At 36.6% G+C, this 20,632-nt stretch overlaps 1 protein-coding gene across 7 annotated transcripts in view; it reads right to left on the reverse strand.

The window, feature by feature from the left end:
* The window catches only part of HERC1 (HECT and RLD domain containing E3 ubiquitin protein ligase family member 1), a 213,478-nt gene that overhangs the window by 109,723 nt on the left and 83,123 nt on the right, over nt 1-20,632 (reverse strand). For all 7 annotated transcript variants that reach the window (XM_068553272.1, XM_068553278.1, XM_068553309.1 and 4 more), the window contains exons 15-24: nt 18,382-18,534; nt 18,124-18,256; nt 16,575-16,766; nt 14,171-14,392; nt 11,507-11,680; nt 7,698-7,812; nt 7,489-7,609; nt 5,522-5,693; nt 2,642-2,954; nt 2,074-2,194 (exon numbers count right to left, since the gene is read on the reverse strand). In XM_068553272.1, the coding sequence (XP_068409373.1) occupies nt 2,074-2,194; nt 2,642-2,954; nt 5,522-5,693; nt 7,489-7,609; nt 7,698-7,812; nt 11,507-11,680; nt 14,171-14,392; nt 16,575-16,766; nt 18,124-18,256; nt 18,382-18,534 (1,716 nt within the window). The remainder of the gene's footprint in view (nt 1-2,073; nt 2,195-2,641; nt 2,955-5,521; nt 5,694-7,488; nt 7,610-7,697; nt 7,813-11,506; nt 11,681-14,170; nt 14,393-16,574; nt 16,767-18,123; nt 18,257-18,381; nt 18,535-20,632) is intronic.

Here is a 20,632-nt window from a genome sequence, read left to right on the forward strand (position 1 = left end):
ACAAACAGGCACAGAAATTTTACCAAAATAGATTAGACAGACATTCATTCGTCAAAAAATATTTAATGACTGATTACTGTGTGCCAGGCACTATAGGTATTTGGGATACAGCAGTGAATAAAACAGCAAAAACTTCTATCCTCAGGGAGCTTATATTCTAGTGTAGGCTAAGAGAAACTGATAAATATAGCAAATAAATAATGTTAGGTGCCGGGGGGTGAGGGGGACAGAGCAAGGCAAAGCGGACAGGGAGTGAATATCTGGAAAGGAGAGCAAACTGGAATTTCAAATAGAGTGGTCAGGGTAGGTGTAACTGAAAAAGTAATATCAGAACGAAGACTTGAAGCGAGGGGATTTGCCTACAGACAGCAGTATTCCAATCAGAAGAAACAGCCATGTAAAGGCCCTATGGGGAAGTCGTGTGGTATGTTCATGGAAAAGCCAAGAGGTCAGTGTGGCAGAAGGAGTCATCAAGAAGGAGAGTAGCAGCAGAGGAGATCAGAGAGGAGTGAGGCCAGGATAGGTAGAGTCTTATAGGCCCCTGCAGGGACCTAGGCTTCTACTCTGAGAAATAGTAGAGTCATTCGAGGTTTTGAGGAGAGAAGTGACATGATCTGTTATAAAATTGTCACAGGGCTAGGAGACTAGATAATGAGACTGATCAACTTGGAAAAATAAATGGACAGAGAGGAATCTCAGTAGACGGCAAGACTGGGAACGTGAACTGGGAGCACAGAGATGATAACGGGAATGAAGAATAAATGGAGGAAGAACAAACAAAAACATACAATGAAACTTGCTTGAAGACACTGTTCAACTTTCCTCAGAGGAGGAATCTTTCATGCTTAGAAGTTTCTTTTAAACAACAGCTTCATGTTTATTTAGCACTCTATACTTCTCAAAACTATTTTCACATCCAGTTTCTCAATTCATAAGAGAAGAATTTCAGAGCTAAAAATGAATCTTATCAAATCACTCAGTCCAAAAAACCCAGAGTTTCCGTTTGAGCTATCATGTGACATGACCAAGGTCTCAAAGCTATCCATCAGTAGGATCAGGTTCAGAAGTCAAGTCTAACACATTACCACCTACACAACAGGCACTACTATCCTCACATCATACAATGGGACGCTAAGGCCCAGAGAGGTCAAGTAGCACATACAGATTCACATATAAGGCAGAGGATCAGCCAAAATGAAAATCCAGCTATCAACTCTAAGTCCAAAGCTATTCAAATAGAAGCTAACTATTAGACAGTTTTCATTCTGTAATTTATTTTACCCATCACACTATAGCACGTATTACTTTCTACTTCTTATATAAATCAGCATCTCACTTCTTTGATTTTTACCTTAAATGCCTGCAGTTCAGGTCCTGAGGCTTTTTTGATAGGGAACTGAGAGCTACTGAAAGATTTTAAGTAGAGGAGATATAAACAGATTTGTATTTCAGGTATATTATTCTAGTGAAATGTTGAAGATGGGCATAAGACAAGAGATGGGGCAACCAGTTTGGAGGTTTTTGTACCAGGCCAGGCAAAAGAGAAGGAAAGTTTGAGACAGAGCAGTGGCAAGAGGGATGGACAGGACATAGTACAAAGATATTAAGAGTAAAATTTTCAAGGTTTGACTAATTGGACTGTGGGGAGTGAGGAGGTTGCAGGGACCAGGAATTAAGAAAAAGTAGAGTCAAGGATGAACCCAGGTTTCCAGCCTGGATAGTTAATAGTAACACTTACTAAGATAGGGAATGTGAGAGAAGAGGTTTAGGAGAAAAATGAGTTTATTTTTGGATAGGTTAAGATTGTGGTCACCTGAGATGTTCACGTAGAACGTCCATCAAGGAGTCAAATACGTGAATTTGGAGTTTAGGAACAAGTCAGAGCTAAAGAGAGATATCTGAGTCACTAACGTACAGATGATACATACCTATGCAATATAGTTATCTCATTTCTCTTAAAAGTTCTTTTAAAAGAGTTTTTGTATGTCTAAAACAAACATACATTACTTACTCTAACCAAAGTCTTACGTAGCTATACAAAATTCCTTCTTTACTAAATCTAGGTATACCTACCAGTGCGTAACCCTCTTCATCTGATTCAGGCTGAGACAAATCAGATTCACTCCTCGATTTGATCAGTCTATAATTTGGACTTGCGTGGATTAGCCGGCTCTCTGCAGTAAGACTTTCACTCCTGTCTCACATGCACAAAGAAAAGTTTTTCGATTTGGGACTGTTAGTGAACATAAAACTGAATGGAACTAGCAGCATAGAGATAAAACACACACACAGTGAGGAGTAATTATGTCTGTCAATGGAAAACCCTGGCTCTCAGTCAGGTCTAAGCACAAAGTCCTTCTCAATTACATCAGAATAACTTCCATGCCACTAAATTATGGAATTATGCCAATCAACTACTGTTGTTTATATGTGTGAAAAATTGTGCCTCCTCATTTAATCAGAAATTTATACTCCAGGCTGAATTAGTATCACTCTTTACATTAAATTCATCCTTGTCAATTTGTATTTCCTCCTCCATGTCTGTGTTAATTTCAGAATACAATAAGTGAGAATAAACCATTTCAATGCATAAAGAAACAAAGAGAGGAGAGAAATGTTTTAAGTTTCTAGTCAGTCCCACCTGGTCATAAGTCCACCCACTTCAGAGGCACTTGTGGAAGGCTGCTGCAACTGTCCTTCTTCCCTTCGCTTCTGAAGCTCATCAATCACAGGACTTACTCCTAATATTAACAGGGCACATCGATGGATCACGGAGTTGCAGGCAGCAGTGTACACATCCTGACCCTCAGGAAGGTCTGTGCTGACCCTTCGCTCTTGCTGAGACTGAGGAGGTGGATCATCAGCTCGAGACCCAGACCCTGCCCCACTGTTCATTCTATCTCGATCTCGGCTACGAGCTACTTCACGGGCTGAGAGGAAACACTGAAAGATTTCTGGAACATGTAACACAAAAACAAGGTCTTAACACATGGGGAGAGAAGAGCAAAGAAAATAACAATAAAAACAGTCAAAAAGTTTGGACCAAAAACTTACTGAAAGAGGGAAAATCATTTTTTAGACATTAAATACTAAGTAACTAAGTTAAATTTTATCAAAAATACATGTATAATATTAAACTTTTTATAAAAATTACAATAGAAAATACTTATGCCTTTACAGAATTTAGATTCGGTTGATTCTATTTCTACTCTTATGAGTTTGATCAGTGGTTTGCAAAGTGTGGTTCCAGAAGAGCAGCATCAACATCATCTGGCACTGGTTAGAAATGAAAAATACTGGGCCCATCCCAGACTTTCTAATCAGAAGCTCTAGGCATGGAGCCAGCAATGTAGTTTTAACAAGCCCTCAAGCTGATTTTGAAGGCCATTAAAGTTTGAGAATCACTGGGTTAGATAAAAATAACTGCCTATTTCTGAAATGTTCACAACCTTGGTTTGAAATTGTCAGGTTACAAAAGAAACAGACAAAAGTTAAGTTGCATTAGTTATAATGAAGAGCCCCCTTTCCCCTTCCAAAGTCCATATAATTCCAAATACCTACACTTTGTTGTATTTTAAACATATTAAATAAGCACAACCATTAAAGGTCTTCGCTGAAATAGAATCTGGTTATAATAATATGGCCAAGACTGCCCCCAGAGTCAAATAGTATCACCAGGAATGTCCATCTTATGCCAGCTCTTCCCAATTCACAAGTGTAAAAAGTGGGTTTAACAAGGTTCTGATGCAGTGGTAGGTATTTCACAATAGGAAAAGAATATTTTACTCAAATTTGAGTGAAGATGGTATTTTTAATGGGGAACCCAGGCAAAAAAGTTAGTAAAATACTAGATTTGTCTGTTAATATTGAAGTACAAACTTTAAAAATGCATTTGTATATTTCAAAGTATTATTATGACAATATATTCATTATGTTGTTGAAAGTCCCTTATTTCTAAGAAAATCAAAGCAACAAACTAACAGTCTAGAGCCAGAAATCAGTTAAAGTAATTAAGAGAATGGTTACTGGAATTTGGGGCAGACCTGGTTCTAATTCCAGCTGCTACGAACAGTGGCCCTAGGCACATAATTTTGCCTCCTTAAACCTCAGTTTGTCCATCTTTAGAACAGGGTAATATTAGAAATCATCTAAGACGGAGAGGATTATGAGTTAATCTATGTGAAGCATTTGACTCAGTGCCCAGCATATAACTGATGCTCAAAAATGGCAGCTAGTTTAAAAATTATTACTCCCTGGGTAACTATTATGCTTTCTTTTAATATAATTGAGGGTTATCTTTTGTTACTGTGTTTTCCCCTTTGGTCTTTGCTTTTAGGAATTTCTAAACTAAGCCTTAAGTTCATCTGTAAATGTTCCCTCAGCCTAGGTTTTAAAATATAATTATTCTCTGGGAATTCCCTGGTGGTCCTGTGGTTAGGACTCAGCGCTCTCACTGCCAGGGCCCAGCTTCAATCCCTGGTTGGGGAGCTAAGATCCTGCAAGCCACGCAGCACAGACAAAAAAAAAAAAAAAAAAAATATATATATATATATATATATATATATACACACACACGTTACATATATATATATATATATATATATATATATATATATATATATATATTTTAATATATATATAAAATTATTCTCCACCTCATCTCCAATCCCCTCTTCTCCATTTGGACCTTATATTTCTCCTCTTGTTTTAAGGGGTTTTGGCCTTGTTTTGAGTCACCTCAAAATCATTTTTAGAAGTATGCACAACACAGATAAATTGATAATAAAGTAGTGTCAAACTGATTGAAATATATATACAATCTCAATACCAAATGCATAGATAGCCAAAATGTTTTAGGCTACAAAAGTAAATATACACTTTAACTTGAAACAGCCAAATCACTCAAAAGATAACAAATGTTTCAAAGCTTCGATATTTCTCTTTAAACATCTAAACGATTACATTTTAAAACTATCTGTAGCCTTGTAATAAAAAAGTATGAAAAATGTCATTCACCAGCCAATAATATTCTCATGTATATTCTTACTCTCTACTGAAAACTGCAGTGCAGTCAGTGGGTGAAGTTTATAATTTAAAAAGTTCTACATATGGAAAATAATTGGGCTCTCCTAATAGGCTTAGAAAGGGGCTCTCTTCCTCACCACCCAGAGGCCAGCCAGGCGAATGGACAACTTGGTACCCTCCAGAGAACATGCTTTGAATGTCCCTATCCAATGACTCATGGGCATCACTTCATGAATGAGACTCAGTGGAACAGGTACTGTTTCCAAAAGCCTGCTTCCAGAGCTTTTCAGCCCAAAACATGCAATCCAACAGCTTCAGAACGGAACTAGCAGTTGTAAGAACTGAAATGTAGCTAATCAGATCATCAGGAGAATATCACATCTCTTTAGAAAAACGGTAAGGAAATGTTTTTGCCTCTCTCTTCTACAGTCAGTTTCCCTACCAAAAAGAATGCCACAGTGTGTATCTATCTGTAAAGCAAGACGGATATACTCACTGCCAGCTGTCATCACTTCGTGTTCCCGTTCTTCCTCCTCATCCTCCGGCTCTGGATGCCCCTCTTCCCTATCTCGCTCAGCCTGTTCTTCCATTTCAGCTTCTTCATCAATGGTCCGGGTGAATGAATGCTCCTGAGGATCAACATCTGCAGAGTCTTGGTTTTCTGAGATCTTAAAGAAATGATCAGAGCTACACTGAATATATATTTTTTTAATTTTGAAAAATATCGTTAAAACCTTGACTTTTTTATCATGGAAAATAATGCTAATAGCAGTAATAACACATGAATTTTACCACAAAAACAAAAGATATACTGGATAAATCTGAAAAGACTAGAAAAAAATGTATGTACACAAAATATACAGAAACATCTAACTATGCTCTCTTCCTCAATATTTTGATTAAAATGTCATGCTGTAAATTGACTCATATATATTGCTGTTCTGCTGTAAACTGCTAACTTAAAATGAGTCGAGTATGACACCAAGCATAAAAGGTAAAGAACATGAAATGTGATTCCATTCAGTCTCCCTCAAGCTGTGCATGTTATTGTTACTCTGTATAAAAGTTTAATAATGCTAATTTAAAACAAAACAGTATTTTTTAACCTTTTTTTGGTGAAAAACTTTAAGTTCTACTCTCTTAGCAAATTTCAATTATACAAACAGTATTGTTTTTAATTATTTTCTTTACTTTGTTTGTCCCTGAGGAAACCAAAAATTAGAAATCTGGTAAGGACAATGTTAATTTTATTTCCCATGGTGGTTATGCTACCTAGCAGTCATCTGAAGAAAAGAGTCCTTACAACAGGGGTGAAGAGAGTCACAAAAACCCCATATATTTCAGTATAAAGCACAAGTGAAAATTTTTAATGATATCCTCAGATGTACAATAAAAGTTATTTTGTGATTCATGATTGGATGGGGATACTGAGCAGTCAGTCAGACTCACAATGTATACATAAGTCCACAACATGTAAGTTTCAAATTTGAGACTCAACAAAATGGCTAATTAGTACATTTCATGGGCTTTCAAGGTCACTAACAAATAGTCGGATCCACAAATATTAAATCAGCGTATGCCAAAAGAATAGCGTAATACAAATGTAGAGATAAAGTTTGGTTTTTAAAATCTAAGATCTAAATAATGGAGTGCAAAGCATCTAACATATGACGTTTCAAAGTAAGCACTTTTGAAGGTGAGGTATCAGGCTATACTCATAATTATAGGATCGTGCTATCAGGATTACCAAGCACTTTAGAAATCATCTCATTTTTGTTGCAAGAATTACTTCTGGAACATCCTTAATAAAAGTTTTCAATCTTTACCTCCAGCGGTGGGCAACTCTAATAATTAGAAGGCTTTTTTCCTTACATTCAGCTAACAATGATTCTCCATTCAGTTGTTACCCTTTGGTCCTACCTGTGCCCTCTGGAACAACAGGGAACACATTTACTTCCTCTCCTACATGGAAGCCCTTTAAATATCTTTATGGCACCTATCATGCGACTCCCCTTTGCTTTCATTCTCTAAGCTAAACATGTTTGACACTTTCCAGTTCTTGTATAAGATGATTTTCAGACCTTTAACCAATCTAAGTTTGCTAATATCCCTCATAAGTTATGGCACCCCAAATCAAATAGGATAATTCAAACATGGTCTGATGAGCGTAAAACAAAGGAATAATATTTCATATGATTTGGACAATTCAATTTGTTGTTATTACCTATATGGCCTAAGAAGATATAAACTTCCTTAGCAGCCATATCACACTTGATAAATGGGTGGTTAAATAAACCCCCAATCTTCTACTCATCCAATTTTTTTCACTAGAAAAGGAACTACTCAATATTTATTGAACATCTGCAATAATTAAGCCACATTTTTTTCCCCTCACATACACCAATATGGAGCTATCTCTCATAGCTTGCAGAAAAACACAGAGTAACTGATTTCCAACTTTACCCATCTGTCTCTTGATGATGACCTGGTCTGAATAAGTTCAAGGTTCTTGCAAGCAAGTAAACGACTTCGAACTTTGTACACACAACGGTACACTTCTGATAAGCTTTTACCAGGTTGATATCTAAATAAAGAACCAAAATAGAAAAGTTACCTAATTTCAAACATCATGAGAGCAAATATTTGTCTGAGGATAGTTTTAAGTTACTTGCCGGCTTTCTCCACATGCTTGACTGAGTAAATTTGTGTGTTTCAGAAGAGCTGCAAGAACAAATCTAGACACAGTGTCCAAGAGTGACTCATTACTTAAAGTTGCGCTGTCCCAATCTGAAAATAAAAATGATACACTGACATTTCACAGAAAACAGTTCAGAGGTAATTTTAATGGCTTTGGTAATCTAACACCTGAATTTTATCGTTTTCCTAAGCAGTTATTTAACAAATGCACCTACTAGATCCCGCATACTAGGAATACAGCAGTGAACAAAACTAAGTCCCAGATCTCACAGAGCTTATATTCTAGTTGCGGTGGGGGAGGGGTATGAGGAGACAATAAATAAAAACATTAATATGACAGATAAGTGCTGTGGAGAAAAATAAAGCAGGGTGAGGAGACCAGGGAATACTGAACTGTGTGGGTTTACTATTTTTTATAGGCTGGTTTGGGAAGGTCACTGATAAGGCTACAATCGAGCAGAGAGATCTAGATGACGTAGGGGAAGAAGCCACACAGTGTCCTTTCAAAAAAACCATGTAGAGGCCCTGCCTGAGTTCAAGGAGGCCAGTGCAGCTAGAGCAAAATGTGCACGCATGAGAGTGGTAGGAGACATCAGAAAGCTGTCTGGGGTCCAGATCACATAGGGCCTTGCAGGCCATTGCAAGTCCTCTAGGTTTTACACTGAGGGAAATGAGAAGGACCATTAGAAACTGTGAACAGAGATATGGGATGATGTGATCTGTGTTTTAAAAGGCTCACTCTAACTGCTGAGTGCAGAATTTACTATAGGAACAGCAACAGCAGAAGTAATTATTACAGTAATTCAGGTAAGAAATGATGGTGGCTCAGACCAAAGTAGTAGCAGTGGGGTTAGTAAGAAGTGGTCAGACTCCAGATGTATTCTGACGGTAGAGTTGAAGAAATTTGTTGATGGATCAGATGTGAACATGAGAGCAGACAAGGATGACTATAATGTATTTAGAATGTAGTTGGCTTTTACTGAGAGAAGATCACAAGGACAGCCCTTTGGGAGGATAGGTATCTGTAATCAGGAGTCTGGTTCTGAATACTATGTATTAGACATCCTAGTAGAGATACTGAGTAAACTAGTCAAGTATGTATATATGTGGTATTTGAAGCCATTAGATACTGTGAATACATGTACATTTAGGTGGGTAAGAAATGAAACAACATTTGGACAGAGATGAGTATGTGCAATTGAAAACCCAAATCACAGCATTAGATGATGAACACTAGTCAGCTGCTTTCTTTAATTCCATGTTAGCACACCAGTTCTATACTTTAAAAATGAAATATTCAGTAGATTCCAAATGGGGATGGGAGGTTTACTGTCTACTCCCAGAATGTCTGCTAGACTCCGTTAATTTGACAGATTTACCATGCTACTTAAAAACAAAACCAAACAAACAAAAAACACCCTTGGAAAATATTAAGCCCCAAGTTAACTTTACTTGTTCTTAATTCCTTTTTAAAACTCCTATCTTAAGATAAAAATTTTACAGCTTGGTTTTCATCATTTCTGGATGCTTAGGTAAAAAATTAAGTTCAGACTTAACTATTTTACAGGTGAAAAAGTGAATATAAGCATGTAAGATTTTAAGAAAATCTTACAGCCAATAGAGAATCTTAAAATGATAGTCTGTATTACACACAGAATTTTCCACACTAGGTTCTTGAGAGATCATCTGTTCCAAGGGATCGCTTGCTATTCTGAAAACTGCTATGACTTAAAATCAAACGACCCCATTTCAAGAAGGCTAATATTCAATTTAAAAGCAAACTGAAGTAACATCCTTTGCAGTATGTCAAATTTATCAGGGATTATCCTCCTGTGCAATGTTTATAGTAATAGGTTCTTTTAAAACACCTTCGCTAAAGTTATAGTCATTTCATACCAAGCACTACAAAATGTTTCCACTACTCAGGTATAAAGTCTAGGCTATAGCGTACAAGCAATTGAACAAATGGAGCCATACGAGTTTTTATTCACTTTATGTTTATATTCAGTTTTTTAAAGTGCTCACTGAAAAGTAACAAGTGATAATGTGTTATAAAAGAAAACCTGGGCTTCCCTGGTGCCGCAGTGGTTAAGAATCCACCTGCCAATACAAGGGGACACAGGTTCGTGCCCCGGTCCAGGAAGATCCTACATGCCGCGGAGCAACTAAGCCTGTGTGCCACAACTACTGAGCCTGCACTCTAGAGCCCATGAGCCACAACTACTGAGCCCACGTGCCACAACTACTGAAGCCCGCGCGCCTAGAGCCCGTGCTCTGCAACAAGAGAAGCCACCGCAATGAGAAGCCCGCGCAATGAAGAGTAGCCCCCGCTCGCCGCAACTAGAGAAAGCCCACGTGCAGCAACAAAGACCCAACGCAGCCAAAAATGAATAAAAATAAATTTATAAAAAAAAAAACCTAACCGCACATTCCAAGAAAATGATGCAAATAAGAGGATATCAGAAAATACAACTTAGAAAGTAAGCTTTTTTTCTCCTCCACTATCATACTTTTCTACCACTGGTGAAAGTCAACACAATAGAATGAATAAATGAATGACAAACTGGATGAGATTAAACTTTCAAAGGTATCATCTCACTGGTGTTTTAAAGATCTGAATGATATGTATCTCATTTTTATTATACGAAGTAAAGGTGAAAATGTATTTACTTTTACCATTTTTATCACAGAAGGAAGAAAATCCAAAGACACAGGGGAGCAGGGACTAAAGAAAGAGCAACGTGGAGAAAGACAACTAGGAGTATATGATTCTGAACAATCCAAGTCATTGTTAAAAGGGGATGGGAGCTAAAAAGAAATCAGGTATAACCTTTGAAAACTTGTACATAAAATTAATTTTATTAATCAAGTAATATTAGAAACTGAAATACCACTACACACTTGCATAGCACTTTACTGCTGTACTTAATAATATACCTCATTTCAAACTGGTATCTTCACTAGCACTCTAAAATGGGCAAGTGTTTTACACAGGAGGAAAATGACCAAGGCCCAGAGCTCAGACTTCCACATACACATCATTTCAGTTCTTCACCAGGGCTCACAAAGGGAAGAGATTCATTAAACAACTCTTATACTAGATCCATTTACGCTGCATGGAATCCTTCAGTAAAATGCTGCCTCTGGATTTATTTTTCACACAAATCTCAATTTTCCCACAGTGGATTTTCTTCAAGTGGGATATATGTATATAAAAGAATACACGGGGTTTACCAAGCACTTCAAAATGTTCCACAAACAGGAATACGAAACTGTTTTTAAAATGTTAATTGTAGGGACTTCCCTGGTGGTGCAGTGGTTGAGAATCCACCTGACAATGAAGGCAACATGGGTTCGAACCCTGGTCCGGGAAGATCCCACATGCCGTGGAACGACTGGGCCCATGTGACACCACTGCTGAGCCTGTGCTCTGGAGCCCGCGAGCCACAGCTACGGAGCCAGCATGCCACAACTGCTGAAGCCCACGCTCTATGACAAGAGAAGCCACCGTGGTGAGAGGCCCGCACACCACAACGAGGAGTGGCCCCCGCTTGCCGCAACTAGAGAAAGCCCGTGCGCAGCAACAAAGACCCGACACAGCCAAAAATAAAAATAAATAAAACAAACTTATTTAAAAAAAATGTTAATTGTAAAATCCTTTTTTCTATAAAAAAGTAATAGGGTAATCCCTGTGATTTTCTATTTACATATATTATACTATACTTATATTAGTTGGTATTATGAGCTATCTACATATTTACCCCCTTTAGCCTCTTCATCTTACCTTTACTAATAGCATAATCCTGCATGCTGATCCAAAGGCTTCGAGCAGGCTCTTTTGAACAACCCAATGCCAAGTCTATGTAGACAGCAATTTCAGGCCGCAATTTGTAATCAAAAGGCTTCTGTTCTTCATTTCCCGAAAGAGCTACTTCTAATAGGCAACTCATACATTTATCTAAAAAAAAAATTACACAAGTTATCGATTTCAAGCTTTGTAAATTTTGGTGCTACAAATAAAATCTTACCATATTTACTTAATGCATATGAAATGATACATTTCAAACCATTTTAAGTAGATGCTACAAAGGTAAAGTCCTTTAATGCTTCTCAATTGGGCATAGTATCACCCCTTTCTTTATGTGACTAAATGTAACATTCCAGGGAGGAGTGCTGGCATTTTGGTAGGCAGGGCCCTACATGTGCAGCACAGTCTTGTGTAACAAAGAACTTTCTTGCTCAAAACGGATTGATATCCTTGTTGAGAAACATGGGACCACTGGGAAAGAGACTAGCCAAGATTTTTCTTTTCTTTTTGTAGACTTAAGGGAAAATAATCACTTCAGTATGATTTAAGGAAGATCAAAGATATTGATACTTGAACAATTTCTCAACTGATATTTACATTTGTTCAGGTGGTTCCTAACTTTCCAATGGGACATTTGGCATTAAGAATTCATTTTCCATTTAAAAAACAAAACACTTCTCTAAATGACAGGTTCCTGGGCTAATACCCAAAGTCAATTTAACCCACAATATAACTAAATTATCATTTATTTACAATTTTACAGATAAGAGCCTCTTCCTAATATATGCAAGTATTTTTTTTAGAAGCTACTGCTTATCTTTGTTTTTTATTATTATTATTTATTTTTAGCTGTGTTGGGTCTTCGTTGCTGCGCACAGGCTTTCTCTAGTTGCAGTGAGCGGGGGCTACTCTTCGTTGCGGTGCACAGGCTTCTCGTTGTGGTGGCTTGTTGCAGAGCATGGGCTCTAGATGCGTGGGCTTCAGTAGTTGTGGCATGCAGGCCCAGTAGTTGTGGCTCACGGGCTCTAGAGTGCAGGCTCAGTAGTTGTGGCACACGGGCTTAGTTGCTCCGTGGCATGTGGGATCTTCCTGGACCAGGGCTCAAACCCGTGTCCCCTGCATTGGCAGGCAGATTCTTAACCACTGTGGGAAGTCCAATATATGCAAGTATTTAAACATAAAACGTAACATTTTAATAGTTTCATAATTTTATAATTTAAAACGTGAAAAATAACATTAAAACTGAAATTGATTATATTCATACCAAAGGCCAGTTGAGTAAAGTACACATAACAGAAATATGAGGAAGGTAGAGATAAAGATACTTTTGTCCTCAGGAGGACATTTGGGACTATCACAGAGTTAAACACTGATAGCACAGGAACTATCTTTATGATGTTAAATACCCCTTGAAAAAAAACATGATTTTACTTTTTTTGATACAAACGTTCCTAAGTACCAGTCTAGCATTCATCAGCCATGGCTGGAATCACTTTCTGGTTCATAAATGAAACAATGAATATACACTCCTATTTGGAAAAGGAAGAAAATCTTCAACATCTCTCACTCCCACCCTCCAACCCTCCAACCCCAAAGCAGAAATCTCCATGATTTTTGTCATGGTTTCTACTTTTTGTTTCTCCTCTTGAGATTCTCTTAGATTGAGATTTTTCTTAGATTTTGCTTCTTGGACACTCTCTGAGTCTCTTTCTCTTATCAGAGAAATAATAAATTTAAAATCTAGGGACTTCCCTGGTGGTCCAGTGGGTAAGACTCTGCGCTCCCAATGCAGGGGGCCCGGGTTCGATCCCTGGTCAGGGAACTAGATCCCACGTGCCACAACTAAGAAGTCCACATGCCACAACGAAGATCCCACGTGCTGCAACTAAAACCTGGCACAGCCAAAATAAATAAACATTTCTTAAAAATAAATAAATAAAATAAAATCTAATAAGACCATATGGGCTATCTAACCTAACTCATTATTTTAAGGATTGAAATTAGAGGTTCAGAGAGATTAAACGACCAATCCTAGACAAAACAACTACATCATCTTTCAGGAACTGGAGAAATCCTCATGTTCAGACAGTCGGAGAGCTAGCCTACCATCAAAGTAGACAAATGGAAGATGAGGCAGGAAAGGAAACACCAAAGGTACCATAAATGGGGAGGAAAAAAATAAGGAATCACACAAGGTAACATCAGCTTGAAAGTAGGACAGGCTGGGAGGAGAAGGGACTGGCCCTCACAACTGAGAGGTGTTTATGACCTGAGCCCTGGTAAGTCATGGTCAGTAACCTTCTATGAAGCAGTTTCATAACCTCCAAGCCCCAGAACACAAGTAATTAAGCATTTTCCCATTTTTATGCATTAGATGACTTGCTCAAAATGAGTGATAAATAAAAACAGAGCAGAACCAGACCTACATTTCCCTAGTTCAGGGGCTCTTTTCACTATACGATGCTGCAGGACTTAACTGTTTTTCTGAGGGCTCCAAGTTACAGTCTTGGATCCCCTATCCTGCAAATGTTGCATTTGTTTTCTATCAGTTCTCTATTCAGCAAACCCAGAATAAGAGAAGTCTCCAAAGGAGGTACAAACAGAAGCATGTATTCTAAATGCTGCAGAGAAACACGTTACCTAACTGAGGGGTATCCATTTCTACACCATCACTAAAAAGTGGTGTTTTCATCCAATATGCAGTGTCCTGTTCCTCTGGAGACACAGGCGAACCCTGAAGCATGCCACCAAGACATCGTCCAATAAGAAGAGCAATTGTTCTTTCCAGATCAACAAGCCACACCCAGGACTGGGCTGGCTGAGGTAATGGCACACCAGCAGGATCAATCAGTTCTGGCCCTCCTGAAAACAAAATCATTAGTAATGTATCTGGTGTTGAAGATTCTCAAGCTTTTTCATTTATATTGCACTGCAACAAGACACTGAAGCAAAATAATTTTATAATGAAAACACAGATTACAACACTTTCTGTATATACTCTCTTTAGTAGGCTAATTTAAAATATATTCAGATAAGTTTGCCATCAAATAAAAATCTGCTCTGTAAAGTTACTGATTTTGAGATAAACATTGAAACAGTACATGGCAGAATTACCCCCCATTGACTCTATTCCTACTTTTCACTGTCCAGATCAAATTTCAACCTTAAGAGTAAGTAACTGAGGTAGCTCATCCCTCCAAAATAAAACAAGAGCTGATCTAGTAAAATGACACTTAGTATTGTTCAATGCTTTTAAGGCCTGAATTCAGATCTGTCCTATACTAAGATCAAGACCCATGCTTTCTTATTGTACATTTGTTTTTAAAAGTTCTTCACTTAAAAAAAAAAAAATACTACAGTTAGCTATAAAGATAAGAAGAGACATCAATGAAATCATAAAAGAAAAACACAAGAAATCAACAAATTCAAAAACTGGGTATTTGAAAACACTAATAAAATGGACAAACCTCTAATAAAATTAATCCAGGAAAAAAAAGATGGCATAAATTTTAAAATTAAAAATATAAAAAGAGGATATAACCACAGATACACTAGAGATTTTTTAAAAACTATGTGTGAATATTATGAACAACTCTGTCAATAAATTTGAAAACCAACAAAATGACGTTTTCTGAAAAAATATCAATTTCTGAAATGGATTTGAGAACAAAAAGCTGTAAGAGAACAATAACCACTAAAAAAGGAAAATTAATAGCCAAAAACCTACCTATAAAAAGCACTAGGGCCAGATAGTTTTTATAAACTCTTTTAAACCTTCAAGAAGAGATAACTCCTAAATTACACAAATTATTTCAGAGGAAAGGGAAAAAAAGGAAGATTCCAAACTGATGTTATGAGGTTAGTATAATTGTGGTCATAAAAATGACACAAGGATAGCATGAAAAAGGAAGATCATGGGAAGAAATCAGTTATGAACACAGATGCAAAAATCCAAAATAAAATGACACCTTCCTCGCCTAATATAAATAGAGTAAGTCTTAGCAAATTCTGAGATGCTTTAGAAAAACAAGAGTAAACCTGGAATGGCTCCATATAAAGCCTAATCAATATCCTGATACAGCTGTAACCTTAACACTTGACTTCATCTAAGCCCAGTTGTCACAGAACAATGGGATATAAGATGGGCCCTCAAACTATTCTGTCCAATCCCAATCTCTCCAGGAGAAGAAACCAAGGCTTCAAGAAGTTATAAGTGACTTGCCCAAGATCATACAGCCAAGTTCAAACAGAGCCAATACTAAAATCTAAATCTTTTTATGCCTTAGACCAGGATTCTTTCCATAAAACATGTGACCTCATTTAAACTTGAAAGGTTTTTAAGATTTCAGTAATGAAACTCCTTTGATAGCCTTAGGATAGACAGACTTCAATGGAAAAATACATTGATGTTTTCTAGACATGATATTTTAAGCTATATTCAATGGAATAAAATCATCAACGTTTTATAAATTAAGAGTGAATTCACATATTATGTCTAAAATCAAAATGCTATTTCCTATAAAGTACCTAAAAAGAAAAACACAGAAAGATAGGTTTCCAATTTCCATCTTTTACAGTCAATCAGTTATCTACATATCCAACCAAAATACAAAATATTTTACTGTCGAATAGAGATTTAAAACTAAAAACGTTTGCATTTAAGAAATAAATCAATTCATTGACTGTAAAATGTGTCATTATGCTGTTGACTGATTTATGAAACAACGCCTCCTATCATCCACTGTAAATGTATCCAAATTAAGCCATGTCAAAATTTGAAGAAAAGCATGTCTTGGAATCAATGAAATATACTATTCAAGCCTGATGATCAGATAAAGACTTTATTTGTGACACTTATATATAAGCAACTTTCTTAAATTTTCCCATCTCAGCTGCCCACTTCACACTATAAGCTTCTAGACAGTAACAACTTTATCTTTTGATTACATTAAATAACCAAGTGTCAGATATGATTTACCTGATGCATGCAAGAGAAACAACTTTTCTCAACAGCATTATTTGCTCCTTTATTATCTTTACTTACCATGAAGAGGCCACTGTAACTCCTGGTCTTCTAAAAGAGTGGCCGCTGGCAGGAGTCTATTAAGGCAGTCAAGAGGTGGCAACAAGTCGAGGAGGTAACTCAATAAAGGCCGAGCCACCGACACTGGGAGTAACAGTAGGGAGTTAACAATCTGGCAGAGCATACTGCCTGCAGCTGAGACGTATATCACATCTATGAAGGGTAAGAAATTTAACAGGCATCAATTGTTTCAAACAAACTTAAAACAAAAATACTAATAAATACTATTTCTGCCTAGAACTCTTTGTTGAATTATTATATAACTCTCTGGTAGCTAGGGTTGGGTTAGTATTTACTCACTTTCAGAAAGTGTCACCAACAGACGCTTTATGGGAAAGCACAAATATCCTTGTGCCAACAAATTCAAAGGATTATAGCTGCTTCCCTTAAAATGCATTATGAATTTCTCATTCACAAATTTATTCTCATTTTCAGATTTACTCAAGAAATATTTATTGAACACATACAACATATCAGGCACTATTATAGGTGAAAGGTGTACAGCTGTGAACAAAGAACTAAAAATTCCTGCCCTCATGGTGCTTACATTCTACTGTAGGAAGTCTTTTATGTTTTTTAAACCAAATTCACTTTTTTAAAAATTAAAATCACCTCAAAACATCTGTTTTTTTAAATTATCTGTATTGGTTTTTAATCAATTCTGTGTCAATATTTTATTGTATTTGGGGGCAAGAAGACCATTCAGAGATGAACTCAATTTGAACAAATTAAATTTTAGACGCCTGTGGAACAACAAAATGCAAGTGTCTAGTAAGCAATGGTTTTAGTTTCTCAGTTTATTTATTTCTTTGTTCAGCGAGGAAACTTCAGAAATAAGTTGCTTTTGGACAGACTTACCAAATTTTACCTATCTTTGGGATAATCAAGAAAAGGCACCTAGTAGGTAACTAGAGAAAGGCTCTTGTGTAAAAAAGGAGTTCTCAGCTAGATGCATACATGGGAGTCAACATACACATGGCGGTTAAAGACAACAGGACCAGATAAGATCATTCTCAGAGAAAAGAGGGTTGAGGGCAAAATTCAGAAGATCCTAAACATTAAAGGGCATGCCCAAAAAAGAGGAGCTTACAGGAACAGACTGAAAAAGAGTGGTCAAAGAGATATGTGTAAATACAGGATTGTGACTACACAGAAGACCAGAGAAAAGAAAGCATTTCAAGACAGAAAGAGATGGTAAATGCTAAAGAAAGGTAAAGAAAGAGATGAAAATCTCACTTTATGCCATTTAATATTAATCTTTTTGAGTATATATCATCTAATTCCTTTAAATTAGACCTCTGTCACACCAATTAGCATCTTTTAAGATTAATCAGATCAATCACTGTTGCCATCACCCCAAAACCAAGATCAAAGGGATCTTCGATAACGAAGGAGATTCAACGTCATTCCTATTCCACTCAGAGGTTTCCGGCCCTCTTAAAGCTTTGGAAAGGCCAGAACTCTTGCTTTACAACCACTGATTAAATATGAAACCCAGTACCAAACACACCTCTTAATTTTTCTCCAACGCTGCCATTCCAAGGACTTTCTTTGAGCAAATTTGCAGAACGTGAATAAATATCTGTGGCATGAGGCAACAAGAGCTGAAGATGTTTATGAAGCAATGCCACACTGCTTGAGTTCTGAGGAAAAAAGTTCCTAAATTACTACTTTGGAAGATTCAAGGTAGAAAAATATCGTGGCTTACCCAAATATCTGAGTTTCAAGGTCCCTGAGAAAAGACCATAAAAGGCAAAGAATCACATACCTCACTAATGTTATTGATATGGCAAAATGCCAGCAGCTGTTTCTGCAGTGAACACAGCAGTTCATGAAGATGAGCAGGCTGACTGTTCTCTGAAGACGATGTTCCAAGTAGAAATTTATCACTATTCTTTTCTAGCTCCCCAAATGCTTGATCCTAAAATGATACATAAATTAAGATTATATTTGAAGTGTTTGAAAGTGAAATTAATGTCCTACCATAAATGATTCTGATTTAAGAAGCCATTGTCTCCTTTCTCCCATTATTAATCTTTAAATCTTTGCTATGTTGTCATTAGCTATAAGGTGGTTAAGATTTATCAAGCCATTTCCATTTGTTTTTCCATTAAAAAAAGTTTCACCACAAAACCTTTTGTGGTTTCACCACAAAAACTTTGAAAATGCAGAAAACAAGAAAAAGGAAAACAATACCCAAAGACAACACATTTCAACATTTTAATGCTATTGCTTTCCTGACCTCCTATGTAAAGGTTTTGTTTTCACATATTTGAATTTCTAAGAACACAATTCTTAGAAATTAAATTTATTTCTGATTATAAAAGAAGTAAGTGGCCTAAAGAAACATGACAACTAAATACAATGTATGATCCTGGATTTGGGGGGCAGAGGGAGGGTGCCATAAAGGACATTACTGGGATAACGGTAGAAATTTGAGTATGGACTATGTATTATACAATAGTTCTGTGTCAATGTTAAATTTCCTGAATTCAATAATTGTTCTGTTGTTATGTAAGAGAATGTCCTTATTCTTAAAAAATATAAGTGCTTAGGAATAGCCAGCATGACATCTGCAGTTTGCTCTCAAATGATGGATGGAAGAAAGGAAGCAAGGAAAGGCAAATTTGGCTGAAGCGTACAGGAGAGTTCTTTGAAAGTTTCTTGTAATTCTTGTGGGAGTTTTAAGTTATTTCAAGTTAAAAATATTTTTTTTAAACAGAAATAATGTAACAAATTTAGAAAATACCAAAACTGTATTTTAAAAAACTTTAAATCACCATTTAGTCAACCACCATATCTAATATTTTGTGTGTATTTCTTTCCTGATTTTTTTGTGACTTTTCATTTTTTTCACAATACTGCATATTCTATTTTTAGTCTTCTCTTTTCTAACAGATCCACAAATATTTTACATGCTTTCATAAGCCACATGTACATAAAATTTGAGACATAATATTCCACTGAGTATATATATCATAATGTACTTAAACCATTCCCCGACTTTTAGATATTTCAGTTGTTTCCAACTTTTCTTTCTTATAATAATGATGTGATGAACATCTTTATGCATAAAGTATGGTCTTTGTCTATATATATGCAAGACAGAGTCACAGAACATTTTAAGGCCCTTCCTATATAAGCACCTTATTATAAGCAGCCAAATTAGCACTGCTAGAGACTGAATGAATGTTTATGTCCCTTCAAAATTCTTATGTTGAACCTAATCCCCAATGTGGTGGTATTTGGAGGTGGGGCCTCTGGGAGGTGATTAAGTCATGAGGGCAGAACCCTCGTGAATGGGATTAGTGACCTTACAAAAGAGACCCCTTGTGTGAGGACACAGCAAGAAGACGGCTGTCTATGAATCAAGAAGCAGGCACCACCAAATCTGCTGTCTCCTTGATCTTGGACTTTCCGTCTCCATAACTGTGAGAAATAAATTTGTGTTGTAGATAAGCCGGCCCACTCTGTGGTATTCTATTACAGCAGCCCAAACAGACTAAGACCAGCACCATTATTTTAAAATCTTAGAACATGACAAATTTGGTTAAATCACATCAGAAAGAAACAAAAATCTATGATTTTCAGCCTAAAAGCAGTTAGTATTTTATTTCCATTTCCATATAATATACACATCTACCTCAGCCTTATTGGCATAAAAAAGGCACTACTTTAATACAACTTTGGGGAAAAATTTCAGTTAATACCAAATGGATACACTGTAACATTGTTCCCATTCCATTTGCAGCCAAACATCAGCTCAAATTTACATCCTTAAATCTGAAAGAAAATAATTCTACAGGAACAAATGTCACTCTGACTTAGTCAACAACCTTTTAAGTTGGGCAGAACAGAACACTAAGACTTGTACAGAAGAAAAAGAATATACAGACCTGACCCTGAATAGGAGTAGGAGACAATATGAAATGATACACAAACTATTCAAAGTTAAGTCACATAGTACACTTTGACTCTAAAAACTGATGAGAGGTATGCAGTTATAATTACATGGTTAG

The sequence above is a fragment of the Eschrichtius robustus genome, chromosome 1 (assembly GCF_028021215.1).
Source record: "Eschrichtius robustus isolate mEscRob2 chromosome 1, mEscRob2.pri, whole genome shotgun sequence".
In the NCBI taxonomy this organism is placed as follows: domain Eukaryota; kingdom Metazoa; phylum Chordata; class Mammalia; order Artiodactyla; family Eschrichtiidae; genus Eschrichtius; species Eschrichtius robustus.